At 35.0% G+C, this 14126-nt stretch overlaps 1 protein-coding gene across 9 annotated transcripts in view; it reads left to right on the forward strand.

The window, feature by feature from the left end:
- The window catches only part of VPS13B (vacuolar protein sorting 13 homolog B), an 801572-nt gene that overhangs the window by 336461 nt on the left and 450985 nt on the right, over window positions 1–14126 (forward strand). For 8 of the 9 annotated variants that reach the window (XR_002085466.2, XM_019468015.2, XM_019468016.2 and 5 more), the window contains one exon: window positions 1121–1268. Coding sequence is in view for 8 of the 9 variants with exons in the window: in XM_019468015.2 (XP_019323560.2) it covers window positions 1121–1268 (148 nt within the window). In the remaining variant the exon portion in view is untranslated. The remainder of the gene's footprint in view (window positions 1–1120; window positions 1269–14126) is intronic. The other variant, XM_019468009.2, reaches the window with a different exon arrangement.

Consider the following 14126-nt stretch of genomic DNA (forward strand, 5'->3'; position numbering starts at 1 on the left):
TTCCCACAATATATTTATCTTTCCATTTTCTCATTTTCACCTTTCTTGTCCTTTTACTTAGCTTAAGTAGCAACTTTTAAAATAATTTGCCTTTTCCCTATATTTCATAACTTGATTGATTGTAATATATAGATAATGTACTTGTGTTCTGATTGGAATATTTACTCACATTAAAAGTAATATTAAATAAGTAATATAGGTTGGGTGGGACATAAAGTTGGATCTTTTAAAAGTATGATTGTTGTGCTGTTGAGAGTAACACTAGACTGCACTGCAGCCTGACCAGCCCCTCCAGATTTACCGTCTGATGCAGCTGTATTACAGTTATCATCTGTTGTTTCCCAAGCTGCAATTTCCTTCTCAATTTGTGGCTAAAACCCAACATTGGATGATTGTTTTCCACCCAGTTCAACATTGATCTTTGATCCTGCAGCAAACTTAAAAAATACCTTTTTTTTCTTTTTTGCCAAAAATCTGACAAGATTGTATTGGGCGTCATCAGCAGTAACATCAGACTTTATTTCACTGAATAAAGATGAAACAGCTGCTTTATTGTCCAATTCAGCACTCATGCATTCAATATAGGATCATAATGTTTTCCAGCTTTCTCTAGCTACAGATACTTTTCTGTGTTTTCTAAATATGCTGTGGGTATCACTTTGACAGATAAAACGTAGAAATTTTCAGCAATTCTTTTTTAAGTTGAACTGTAACATATAATTAATCACTTTATAGATATACCTAAAAATATTTGTCGAGGGTAACTTTTTTCCCCTACTAATTATAATTCTCAAAGTTATAGTTTTGATTTGCCTTTGACATATTTATGCTTTTTACCGAAATTTATTTTAACTTCCATTTATTTCCAAGCTATCTTATTTTTTCACATAGAATTGTAATTTTACATTGAAATTGTGAAGTGTCTCTGTGTTATTTTGTGTGTATAAGAGAGACAGATATGAAGAGAGAGGGAGGAACTGAGGGAGGGACACATTGATTAATTTAAAATAGCAAAGCTTCAACACCATTTATGAAGGACTTTCCTCAGTGTTACCATGTTTAACCTTCACTGCTTCAGAAATAGTAAATAATTTCAGTGTGTTTTTTTGCCTCTCTCCAGCAGCCTGTGGTAGCTGTTCCTCTTGTTGTGCCAATTAGCAGAAGGAAAGAGGATGAGGTGTCAGTTGGAAGTGCACCCCTGGCAAGGCAACAGTCATATCAGGCCTCTGAATATGCCAGCAGCCCTATAAAAACAAAAACAATAACAGGTATGTGTCACAAATTCTAAAAGGTCTGTGATTTTACCCTATCTCTGAGCTAATAAGATACCAAGTTATCTGGGCCACAATTTCATGAATTCTGGACATGAGACTCCTAGAATGGAGACAAAAGACTATTATCTTACAGTATTAGCAGTAACTAGAGTATTACCTTTTTCTTGTGTCACTGTCCTAATCCTAATTGCCACAGGGTGGCACCAAGAAGTTCAGATGATACCTATAGTCAATGGATTATGTTACAGAAGAGGAACCCTCAATTTAGGGAACCTGCATCTTTTCTAATGGGTAGAAAGCATGTCTGCCATTTTCTCTAGAGGGAGACACTATTTGTATCTTGCAAGGGTGTAAGCAAACTTGCCCTTTGCTCAAAAGGACAGTATCTCTGCCTTTTGAGGCTGAATGCTATGCAAATATCCTTGAAAGGACAATTGGGAACAAAGGCACTCACTGCTTCCACTTTCAAGACATTCAAAAACACTAGAGACCAATAGAGAATTGTCTCCTGGTAGTATGTTCTTTCTTAAGGTGAATTCTTGCAAAACACAATATATCTCAATTTTCTACCTCTCCCTTCTCTCATTTTCTCAGCTAGATGATCTATGCAAATACAGAACATAAATATTCTTCCATAAGACAATTGTAAATTTCCATTTGTGTAACAAAACACTTTATCATTGCATTTATAATTTAAATTACATGACATAGACTATATATGAACTATGATCATAGATTGTTTATGTATCTTCCTTCTTGAATGCCCACCATTTTTGCTTCTCTGGAAACCTTGGTGCTGTCTTGAGAATGCTGTGTGGTAACCATTTTCTTTGCATAGAATTAAGTTTCAAAAGTTTCTGTTCTATTTTTAATTAGAGTACACTGTTCCTGTTTGAGTTTTAATTTAAAAAATGTTTTATGAGGGGTCCCTGGGTGGCTCAGTTGATTATTTTTGATTTCAGCTGAGATCATGATCTCATGATTTGTGAGATTGAGCCCTGTGTTTGGCTCTTTGATGGTAGCATGGAGCCTATGGGATTCTTTCTTTCCCTCTCTCTCTCTGCCTGTCTTCCACTTGTGCGTCTGTGCTCTCTTGAAAAAAGTTCTATGATCCTTTGTATCCACTTCTAAATGAAGTTACCACTGTTTCACTCATTATTTATATTGCATCATAAACTGTAATGAATTTGGTAAATGAATTCATAGCCTTTTACACATCTTCTTTTTACTCTTACTATCTTAACCTTTAAATTGTATAGTTCAGTTAGTGTTAAGTATATTCACATCATTATGAAATGCACATTTTAATTTTTCAACTGGATTTTACAGTGGAGAAATGTGAGAGTTAACTTATTATGCCTGAATTCTTGTTAAAATGAGTTTTTATTTTTGTAGTTTCAGCCTAAGTTAGTCTTGGTCTTAAGTTCATTCCCAACGCTTATATAGTATTTTTGGCACATGAAGGCCAACAAAGCTTGGTGATCCTGCACTGGGCTTGATTTCACGTTGTGATTATTCAACAGGAAGCAGACATCTTCCCCCTCCAGTCTCAATTAACCAGTATTAAATAGTTGGCTACAGGGAGAACATATGTTTGATGGTTGGAAATGTGTTGACAGCAGAACAATACTATTTCAGTGCTATAGGCACATAGGGCAGACCAAGCCAGGATAAAAGTATGTCTCACATGAAGACAATATATTATCACAAAAATCTAAATAATATTCTAGAGAATCTATTTTGAAAACTAGGAACCCCCTAAAAGGTATGACATGTGTTTATCCTATGTTTTGGAAATGTTATGAAAATTAATTTGGAACTGTTGATGACAATGTCTGTAAGGGAAACGAAAAATTGAAAAAGCAGAATGCTCCATAAGTGATAGCTTTTTAAAAAATACTAGCTATTTTTATCTTACATGTTTATATATTACTTCTCTAGTTCAAAGTACTATAAGTGCACTGTTAAAATAATAGAAGGTCTTTTAATTTGACTTCTTAAATACCACCAAGATAATAATACATTAAGACATCTGTTAATTAATGATGTAAATTTTAGTAGATCATGCCACAATTTATAAGTATGGACCTTTAGCTTCTGACCATGATGGTATAACAGGGACTAGATTTATATTTCTGCTATAAATAAGAAACTTTTCTAAATATGTGGGAGAAAAAAAAAGGTTTCTAGACATTAGAGAATATGCAGTACAGGACTGTGATTCATTGTAAAAGAGAAACAAAACAGTCAAGCCCTAGAATTGCCCTGGCTTTCTTGCTAACGGCATGCTCCAGACCATAGAGCAGGGTGTAATATATTAAGCTGAGCTCAGCTGTCTTGCTGAATTGAAGTTTAGGGAGGTAGAGTGACTGAAGCATTAGGAGGTGGAGATGACTGCAAATCATGGAATACAATTCTAGAGAGAGAGAAAGTAGTGTTCTCATTGAATATTTGCTAAATAAATAGTAAGACATGCATGCATGGGATGAGACTCTACACAGTTGGGTGAAAGATGACCAAGGAACTGTGGTCTGAATGATTCCCAGAGCTCACACAGGGCTAGAAGGCATTCAGGTCCTACTGTCCATAAAATGCAATCCCACTGATTATTCAGGACATTCAATAGGGATTCCAGAAAAGCCATGCCTCCATAGTGTTCATAGTGGACATAAAGTATCAAAAATGTAAAGGCTACCCTCGACTCACTTTAAACAGTTTAAAAAAGGCTCTGAAGCAACAAAAACAGTGAATAAGTGCTGGCAAAATGAAGCCCAACACTATTATGAGGAATATAAGAAGATCCAGACATGTAACAAGTTAAAATCACAGTGTAACATATTCAATCAAAAGCCAAAGGAGATGCAAAGAAGTAGGAAACTTTGACCAGAAAAAGAAGCCAGTATAAATAAAGAGATGGCATAGATGATAGAATTAGTAGGTATATTAAATACTTGTACATTCAAACAGGTATTGTAACTAAGTTAAAGTATTTAAGGAGAGATGAGTACATTTTGTAGGGAAATGGAAGATATAATAAAGAATCAAGACCAGCTCTAGAGTTGAAAAATATATGTGAATGGAGAAACTGGGTAGAATTAGCAATAGAGTATACATTACTGAAAAAGAAATCAACCTTGAAGACATAGCAATAGAAACTTGCCAAAATGAAGCCAAATGAAGAGCATAAATGGAAAAAAAAAAAGTGTTCAGAACTTTAGTTGATGGGGGATGATAATTTGGATAGAGTAGGTCTCACTGAAAGTTTGACCACATACTTGAAGCAGGTAAAGGTAAAGGAGGGAGCCATGCATGTATCTTTAGAAAAAATCATACAGGATTGTATATGTATCTTGGAATAAATTATCCAATCTAACCCCTTCACTTTATAATTATGGAGATTGATTAATAAAGAGGTCAGGCAACTTATCCAAGGTTAAAAATGGTTTAGTGAGATTTTTTCCAGATTATGTATTTAATTCCCCCCCCCCCACCTCTCCTCTGATAACTGTCAGTTTTCTATAGTTAAGAGTCTATTTCTTGGGGGGGGGGGGTTGGTCATTTATTTTGTTTTCTAGATTTCACATAGGAGTGAAATCATATGGTATATGTCTTTCTCTGACTGATTTATTTTGCCTAGCATTACACTCTATACCTCCATCCATGTCATTGCAAATGGCAAGATTTCATTCTTGTTGATGGCTGAGTAATATTCCTCTGTGTGTGTGTGTGTGTGTGTGTGTGTGTGTGTGTGTGTGTGTGTGTGTGTATACACATATATACACATACCTCATCTTTATTCATCAGTGGATGGAATAGGTGATGGGGATTAAGGAGAGGACTTGCTGTGATGAGCACCTGGTGTTTCATGGAAGTACTGAATCACTATATTGTCATCTGAAACAAATATTACACTCTATGTTAACTGGAATTTAAATAAAACCTTAAAAAAATAAATCTCTCAATATGAATATTTATATTGCTTCTTGATTTATAAAGGAAGAATAATAGGTTAAACTATTTAATCCTTTTTGAAAACTCTTTCTCAGTTTGATCACTGTTTTACTCTGTGCTTCACATTCCACTTGGGAAATTTTTTTCCAGTGCTGTGTGAGGTGCTTTGATGAAGCTATTTAGCAGATTATGGAAAATAACACTTGAAAAGTATGTAGCACCCTGGTGACTTTCAGTAGCTAGCATATTTTTTCAGTGTATTAATGAACCTGTAGGAAATTCACACACACTCTCTCTGTCTCTCTCTCTCTGTCTCTCTCTCTCTCTCTCTCTCTCTCTCTCACACACACACACACACACACACACACACACACACACACACACACAAAGTTCCAGATTATCGTAGTCATTCTGTGAATATTAGTTGCCTTTCATTTCTTAGAGGCAAAAGAAGCCCTAAAAATCAGGTCTGTGCAAATTTAGTCATCTACTATTTTACCTCTAATACGCAATATGTAACTGGCTAACTTCAGGGCATTCTTTTTGTCAAGAGATTACTCTAAATTTTCAGCCCAGTCCCATAGGATGAAAATAGTGAAGAATTTTACATCAGAGCTACCAATAAGGATATGATGGGAAACACCTATACCTCTGTGATGAGCATGGAAGATTCTGCCACTCTTTAATTGGGTGTTAATTCAGTGTTAAGTTCCTGGATGACACTCAGAAGTGAAGTGCTACTGCTGACATATTTTTTCTTTCTTAATACATATTTTTAAGTATATCTCACAACCATTGATGTGTTTCAAAAAATAAAAAATTTATGCTGTTTCAGATGTTTACATTTTTTGTCAGGAATATGGAAATTTAATCTTATTTAGTTCTCAAAGAGAATTAAATATGAAAATCGTGAAATTTTAAAAACACTTTGTGTATATTACAAATCGAGAAAAACTGCAGAATTTTTTAAAGAATGTTTGACAAGGAACTTAGGTTATCAGGTAAAATATCCCTAATTACATTTTTTTCTGACCTCATTTTAAAATACAGTATGTTTATTTAATTGCTTTTTTAAGTTTATTTATTTATTCTGAGAGAGAGAGAACAGGGGAGGGGCAGAGAGAGAGAGAGGGAGAGAGAGAATCCTAAGCAGGCTCCACGGTGTCGGCACAGAGCCTGACACAGGGCTCGAACCCACGAACTATGAGATCATGACCTGAGCTGAAACCAAGAGCTGGATGCTTAACTGACTGAACCACCCAGGTGCCCCTGAAAATATAGTATTTTTAAACTAAGCAAGAGTTAAACAGTGTAGTTATAATAATTAAGGTTGAGTTAATTTTGGCTGAAAATATCAGAAAACTCTCAGTAACAGTAGTTTAAACAAGATTGAGTTTTGTCTGTCATGTGAAAGCTTAACGGTAGACACCGCAAGGTGTTAAGGCTCTCCAGGGTCAGGTACTTTTTTATTCTGTTACGGGTGGCCTTTGTTACCAGACTTGACTAACTGTCCACAATGGATGCTTCAACAGTATATCGTATCTGCATTTTAGTGAGCAGAAATGAGAAACAATAAGTTGCCTTACCTCTTTGAAAAGTATACAGATGTTCTACACTTCAATTTTGCTACTATACTCTTGGCCAGAAACTACTCGTGTGATCATATCTAGAACTGTATAGGGTCTCAGGAGTGTAGTCTGTACTACATGCATGACCGAAACACTGGGCTCTAACTGAGAAAAAAAGAGAATAGATACTGCAGGTTATTTAGCAGCCTCTGCCACAGAACTTAAAATGGAATACCATAAGCTGGAGCTTTGGGAGAAAGTAGAAAATATTTTCCTTTAAATGAGACTATCAGAAGACAGTGTCAGTGAAAGTGTTGTCATGTCTGAGATGTTGCTTAGATTTTTCACAGTGAGTTATAGAGGCTTATGAGTCATTGACATATGGATCATACACAATCAAAACCACAGAGTGTATCATCTCCCGGGGAAAGCATACACAGAAAAATGAGGAAAAAAGCCCCAAATTAAATTCTGAGCAACTATTTATTTAAAGATTAAGGAGAATGAGCCAATGGAGAGATTGAGAAGCATTATTCTGAGAAGTAGGCAGTAAAGGTGTATGCATATGCATGTATACCTGTGTACATATGACATATATATGACATAACTGAACAGCATTTCAAGATGAGGGTGGGTAACTGCCTGGTACACAGTAGACTCGTCAAGAACAAAGAGGCAGAAAAATTTCACTTGGCCTGAGGAGCTTCACTTATTTGGAAATGAATGGGATTTGAAACAGCCACAGTGTACCCCACTCTGTCAAGAAATTTGAGTATACAGACACTGGTTATGTCTTGGGTTGTAGTCTCCTGGTTCGTGGGTTTGGGCCCCACATCCAGCTCATAGCTGTCAGCAAAGTCACCTTTGCATCCTTGATCCCCCCTCTCTCTGCCCCTCCCCTGCTTGTGCTTACTCTTTCTCGGTCTCTCAAAAAATATATAAAATTTTTTTAAAACATTTTTAAAAAAAGAGTTAAAAAAATTTTTTTTAAATCATTTTGTCCACAGGCAATGTAACTTGTAGGATGGCTTTAAGTGGTGAGATTTCCAAGTTTTGCTAGTAAGAATTGCTCCTGAAGGCACTGATGTATTTTGGATTCTAATTTTAAGAATTGTGTGTTGTAAATAAATACAATATAGTTATTCATCTAAAAGTGTTTAAGTCATCCTTAATTTGATTAAACTTGAATGTTCAGTAGGTATGTTCCTAGTTATAGGGTGAAGTTAGTATTAATGTATGCAAAATAAATTTTTGTGGACTTATGTATATTAGAAGTTGCTCACTTTAATCATGTAGTTTAGCATAAAATTCCATTCCTTTGTGATTAATTAGGTATTTAATTTCATTGGAAAATATTAAAGCATTGGAAAACATTGCATAATATACAATTGATTTTATTCTCTCAGGGATAAAATGTGGTTTAAAGTATATTTTCCCCTTTTGGAATAGAATAAGGTTTAGAATAAAATGAAGTATATCTAATGAAGTACATAAAAAAAAAAAAATGGAAAAACCATCCAGAAAGTAATCAGAGAACTTAAGGAAAATATACATTTACTAAATTGCGTTTTTCCATTTGTATTTTTAAGAACCATTATTTTTTATTTCTAAATCTAGAATTTATGAGGTAAAACATTAACAGTCTGTAGAACTTGACATAAAATTGAGTATTTGAATTATATGTTTATTTCTAAGCTTATCTTCCTAAAGAATTTCAACAGATGCCATATTATAATGTTATATCAGCCATAATAGTCTAGATGGTTGTAGCTATGGAGTATTTTTAACATTTTGTTTTTTTAATGTTTCATAACATATCTATGCATCATTTGATGATATTCTTTTATAGACATATCTGGTAATTACACTACTCACTTGGTACTACAACATACCTGAATTTCTTGCATTGCTAGTTTTGATATGAGGACTCCTCAAGTAAATCATCAGTTCATAAAAAAATGTAATTTATACTTTTTCAGTGTGTCTCTTGGTGTGTGTGGCAGAATGTTTTATAGTGTTTGTTCATTAATTCCAAAAACGTGTTGAGTTTTTTAAGCATACTAGGTTTATTGATTTTTTAAAAAAATATATTACAATTTATGTAGCATGCACATAATTCTTTCCCTCTTGGAACTTTGATTCTTGAAAAGTATATGTAATTATTATTCATATTTGTACCTTCTTGGCTTATTTTTAATTTCTCTAGGTCTTGTATAGCAGACGACTTATTTAGGTATGATTTCTTTTAATATGTCCAATTTTACTCTCATTTTTTACTTTGAAAGTAGAATATAAACTGTACTAAATTTTCTCAATGGAGATGACTTTAGAAGGTAAAGTATTTTAATGCTGAGAAATTATTTTTAATTTCTACATTCTATTGGAATTATTTTATTTAGACTACAAAGGAGAAAAAACCCCAGAAAAGCACTGTTTTTGGTTTCCATGAACACATCTGAAGCAGGCTCATATTTTGTTAAAAGCATTACTAAACAGTAAGTGATTAAATTAAAACAAGTACAGAGAACACAGCCTGGTTGCAAATAGTTCATCTTTACTAGCCTTCACCTTTTTTTCTTAGTGCATTCCTATTTGGCAAGAATCTTTGGGCAAGCATCTGGAGTGTACCATTTATTGATATATACTTTAATATGTGTATCACTATACTAGTATACTATAAAACACGAAAGATAATTTCATTAACATTTAAATGTTTTTATTCTGATAGTTTTAATATATCAATAATATATCAATATATCAGTAATATTCCAGTGAGACTAATATTGTGCTTCACTTCTTAAAATAAAATTTAATACTGTGTTGTAAAAACTTAAGGTTTAGTTCTTAATTCAGCTTGTTTTAATAGTTGATTTTAGTGGCTGACATCATTGAAAAGCCACCTCACTGAGATACATTATATCCTAGAGGGAAAAGACCATCATTAGTGCACTGAGGACACTTATTTTTTCAGTCCTACCCATTTTGTCAAAGGCCTTTGTTGAAATAAGGGTGGTAGATTTCCATCTTCCTTTTATCAATAAGATAGTCTTCCAACTTAATGGGAAAGTGTTGCCTTTTTTTTAAAATAAATTAGTGATATCTTTAATCCATAGGTTTAGATATGTCTGTTATATAGGAATCTTTTGAAAATGTATATACAAATTATGAGGATTAGTTAAAGGTAGAGAACAAAATTTAGAAATCTGATGAACTTTGTGTATGTAGGTAATATGCCACAATTAATTTAAAGTCAATGAAAGATTGAAGGGCCCGTGCCAATTTCTTCTTGTTATTGAATGTCTAATTTTCCTCCAGTATATTTAGCATTGTGTTATCTGTAGCCTTCTGACATAGGGATGGACCTCAATGTAATCCTAATTTACTAAATATTAACAAACTATGTGTCTTTCTCATTTTTAGATACAAATAAATATGGGCGCCTGGGTGGCTCAGTCGGTTAAGTGGCCGACTTCGGCTCAGGTGATGATCTCGCGCTCCGTGAGTTCGAGCCCCGCGTCGGGCCCTGTGCTGACAGCTCAGAGCCTGGAGCCTGTTTCAGATTCTGTGTCTCCCTCTCTCTGACCCTCCCCTGTTCATGCTCTGTCTCTCCCTGTCTCAAAAAAAAAAAAAAAAAAAAAAAAAACAACAAAAAAATAAATATGAACAGACATTCTCATATTTTTCCCCAGAGCTCAATGGATGGTCTTACAGTTTTGCACACTACATTATTGGAGCTCACTGCTATATTAGGTTGTTGTTACATGTAAGTTTAGGGTTATCTGAAGGAAGTTCCTTATAAGGCTCAGGTGGGAGAGTGCCAAGGAGCCTAGTTAAACTGGGAAAAGTATTGACTAACATAGTTGAAGAAATCTTCTGGAGATGGAGATAAAATCAATAGCATCTCCAAATATGCAATTCAGGTAGTGTCATAGAGACAGTGACCAGTGGATGTGATAATGGAAGGAGTGAGAGCCAATTAAGGAAGGCAGGCAGTAAGGTTGGATAGTTCTTGAAGAAGTAAGGTTGTGAAATGGGGAGGTAAGCTCCATGATATGCTTGGGCATTTTGGATGTAGGCTGTGTAATGATATTGTGAGGGCTGGGCAGGTACACCTATTAAGAATTGACTGGTTTTCCTCTGAATAGATAGGTGACTCTTTTAATAGGGAAGAACACATTTTTAAATTAGGATTCTGGTTGCAAGAGACTGAAACTTTTAAAATTTATTTTAAATTTTAAAAAGCAGGAGTATTTTGTTGATTCGCATAACCAAAATGGTAAGAAAAGCAAAGATCTTTCCTTTGGAGTGACTTCAAAACAGAGACTCCATACCATCGGGATTCTGCCTTTTTTGTTGGTTTAACTTTTTTTTTTTTTTTTTTTTACTGAACATAGGTTTCTTGGCTTAGCAGTGTACGTGGCTGTGGTTCCTGTGGACTCACATACTTAATTCTCTGTGATCAAAGGGAAAGATCTGGTCTAGTATCTGTTGAAAGCCTACCTGAGGAGGATTTTGTTTGGCCTCTCTTAGATCATATGCATACATCTTAATCACTGTGGCCCGGGAGGTTAGGTACTATGATTGGCCCAGTTGCAGCCCAAGTTAGGTCATATATCCTCTTCTGTGTTTAGGAGCATGAGATGTTACACCAGAAGATGGAAGAGTAGCAGAAACATGGCTCCTGGGAATAATTTGTGAGGCAGGCAGGCATTCTAGTTTATGTCCACTAATTTTTCATTTTCCAATTAGTCACAACAGGTTTAAAAGACAAAATGTTGATTATATAACACTTAGACTAAATCACATTCACAGATTTGTGTTTTGATAGGATGAGGTAAAATGGTTTATGAAGGTATTGCACATATGAATTAGGAGCCCAGGAGAAAATCTAAACTTGAAAGCTACAGGATGCATAAGACAGATGGCTGCCTACAGCAGGTTTCATGTTTCTTTATCTAGAGTTTATTCATTTGGGGTAAAGGATTTAGGAAGTGTTTTTGATGTTCTACTTCAGACAGTTTATTAATTTTACAACTTTGTTTCATTATAAAGAACTTTTTTCTAGTGATTCATTAATTTGAACTATCATAAGATTTCAAAAGTATGTCAGTTAATTTTGAAGTTCTTTGAGAAAACGTTGTGATGTTAATAAGTACATTGAAAGGTTTTTGAATACAGAGTTCTTTGGAAATAAGTTATTTTAGTTTTTACATGAACTGGCAAGAATTCAGCTAAAATTCAACCAAATTGTTTTGTATGCAGTCTTCCTCCCCCCCCCCCCCCTTTTTTAGCAGTCAGAACAAGATTATAGTTTCCAGATGAAATTCTGAATGTCACATGGTGATGACATATATTTTCCTGGTTGGCTCAGCATGAGATGCAATTTTGCATGCCATGTCACGCTGACTTGCAGAATCCAAAAGCCATTATTTCCCAAGGGGCTTTCAAGAGTGATAGTATCGAATGTAGTTTGTATTTTGATGAAAAGTCTCAGGCATTATTGCAGTTTCTATGGCAAGTTGCTTAAAGCTTTATATACTCTCTAAACTCTAGAAATTTAAAAATAGTCTTACTATGTAAAAATCACTTTTTCTTCAAGTTATTTAAATTTATGTTGCCAAATTAAGTTGCCAAAAATAATGATCAGTGTAAGATACGGATCAAGTTAAGAAGGTATGGTGGAAAAACCAGTAGATTAGAGACCAAAAAAATCTAGCTTTTGATCCTATTCCTACTCCCATGTCAAGCTAACCTCATACACCTGGATTTTCTTCATTTAGAATATGGTAATAAGTATACAAACAAAAGCTCACAGATTTAAGTATTATTATAAGACTTAAATAAAGTGGCACCTGGGTGCTCAGTTGGTTAAGTGTCGGACTCTAGATTTCAGCTCAGGTCATGATCTCATGGTTTGTGAGTTTAAGCCCCGCATCAGGCTCTGCCCTGACAGCACGGAGCCTGCTTGGGATTCTCAGTCTCCCTCTCCCTGTCCTTCCCCTGCCTGTGTTCTTTTTCTTCTTCTCTCTTCAAAAATAAATTTAAAAAATAAACATTTTAGAGGAACCTGGGTGGCTCAGTTGGTCAAGTGTTTGACTTTAGCTCAGGTCATGATCTCGCGGTCCATGGGTTCAAGCCCTGCATCGGGCTCTGTGCTGACAGCTCAGAGCCTGGAGCCTGCTTCAGATTCTGTCTCCCTCTGTCTCTGCCCCTCCCCCACTCACGCTCTGTCTCTCTCTTTTCTCAAAAATAGATAATAAAACATTTTTAAAAATTTTAAAAATGAACATTTTTTTTAAAAGGAAGGTATGTGGAAGTTCTAGAAAATGATAAAAACACATTCAGATAGAAAGTAAATTTCACATTTTTTTATGTTTACATTTTAAAAGGAAAGGTATAAACTCTAAGCAAAGTGAAGCTTCTTGTTTTATCTAGTTCCTTCCAGGATAATTTTATATTTTCTTTTCTCTGTTTGATATTAATCATCTTAAAGTTGCCTTAAAGGCCAGTATTTCCATTCATGTTTACATAATAACACTTCTTTCACACTGATGATCTATGCTACAATTGTCTTGACTGAGTTGCTTTGTTATACCAGTCTCCCCTTCCTCCCTCCCTCCCTCCCTCCTTGCCTTCCTTCCTCCCTTCCTTCCTGTCTCACATCCAGTTGTCTACATTTCTGTTTAGGTATCTTACAGGCCACTCAACCACTCAAGCCTAATGTGTCAGATCTGTACAACTATGTACCCCACCCCCACCACCACCATTGACCATGTTATTCAAGGATGAAACTTTGAATTCAGTGGCTTTTTTCCCCTGTCCATTCTGTTCATATGCTGCATCCCAAATCAGAGCCACATAATTTCTTGTACAGAATAATGTAAGGATGTCCTAAATAGTTTCACTTGTGTCATTTCCAAATTATCTCATCATCTGTTCTCAGTTACCCTAATCCATTGTCCAGATGACAGCAAGAATCATCCTATTACAAATCTAAATTGGATGATTTTATTTCCTGCTTAAAACACTTCAGTAACTTCTTATTGCATTTGAGATAAAATCCAAACTCCTTACCATGGCCTACAAAGTTTGACCTGATTTAGCCTCTGTCCTGTTCTTCCATTCATCATTTGTCATTTTTTTTTTTCTTACAATGATCCTCTTTCTTCAAACACTCCATGCTTTTTCTTGCCTGGGATCTTTTGCATGTGCTGTTTCCACTGTTCTCATTGCTCCTGCACCCCCCACATACACACTAAAACACTCAAAATGGAAGTATTTTTATTTTATGTACAATGAATAGGCATTACAGTAGGTATCTTGGAGGACCCAT

The sequence above is a fragment of the Panthera pardus genome, unplaced genomic scaffold (genome assembly GCF_024362965.1).
Source record: "Panthera pardus isolate Hobbes unplaced genomic scaffold, ASM2436296v1 HiC_scaffold_7, whole genome shotgun sequence".
Classification (NCBI taxonomy): Eukaryota; Metazoa; Chordata; class Mammalia; order Carnivora; family Felidae; genus Panthera; species Panthera pardus.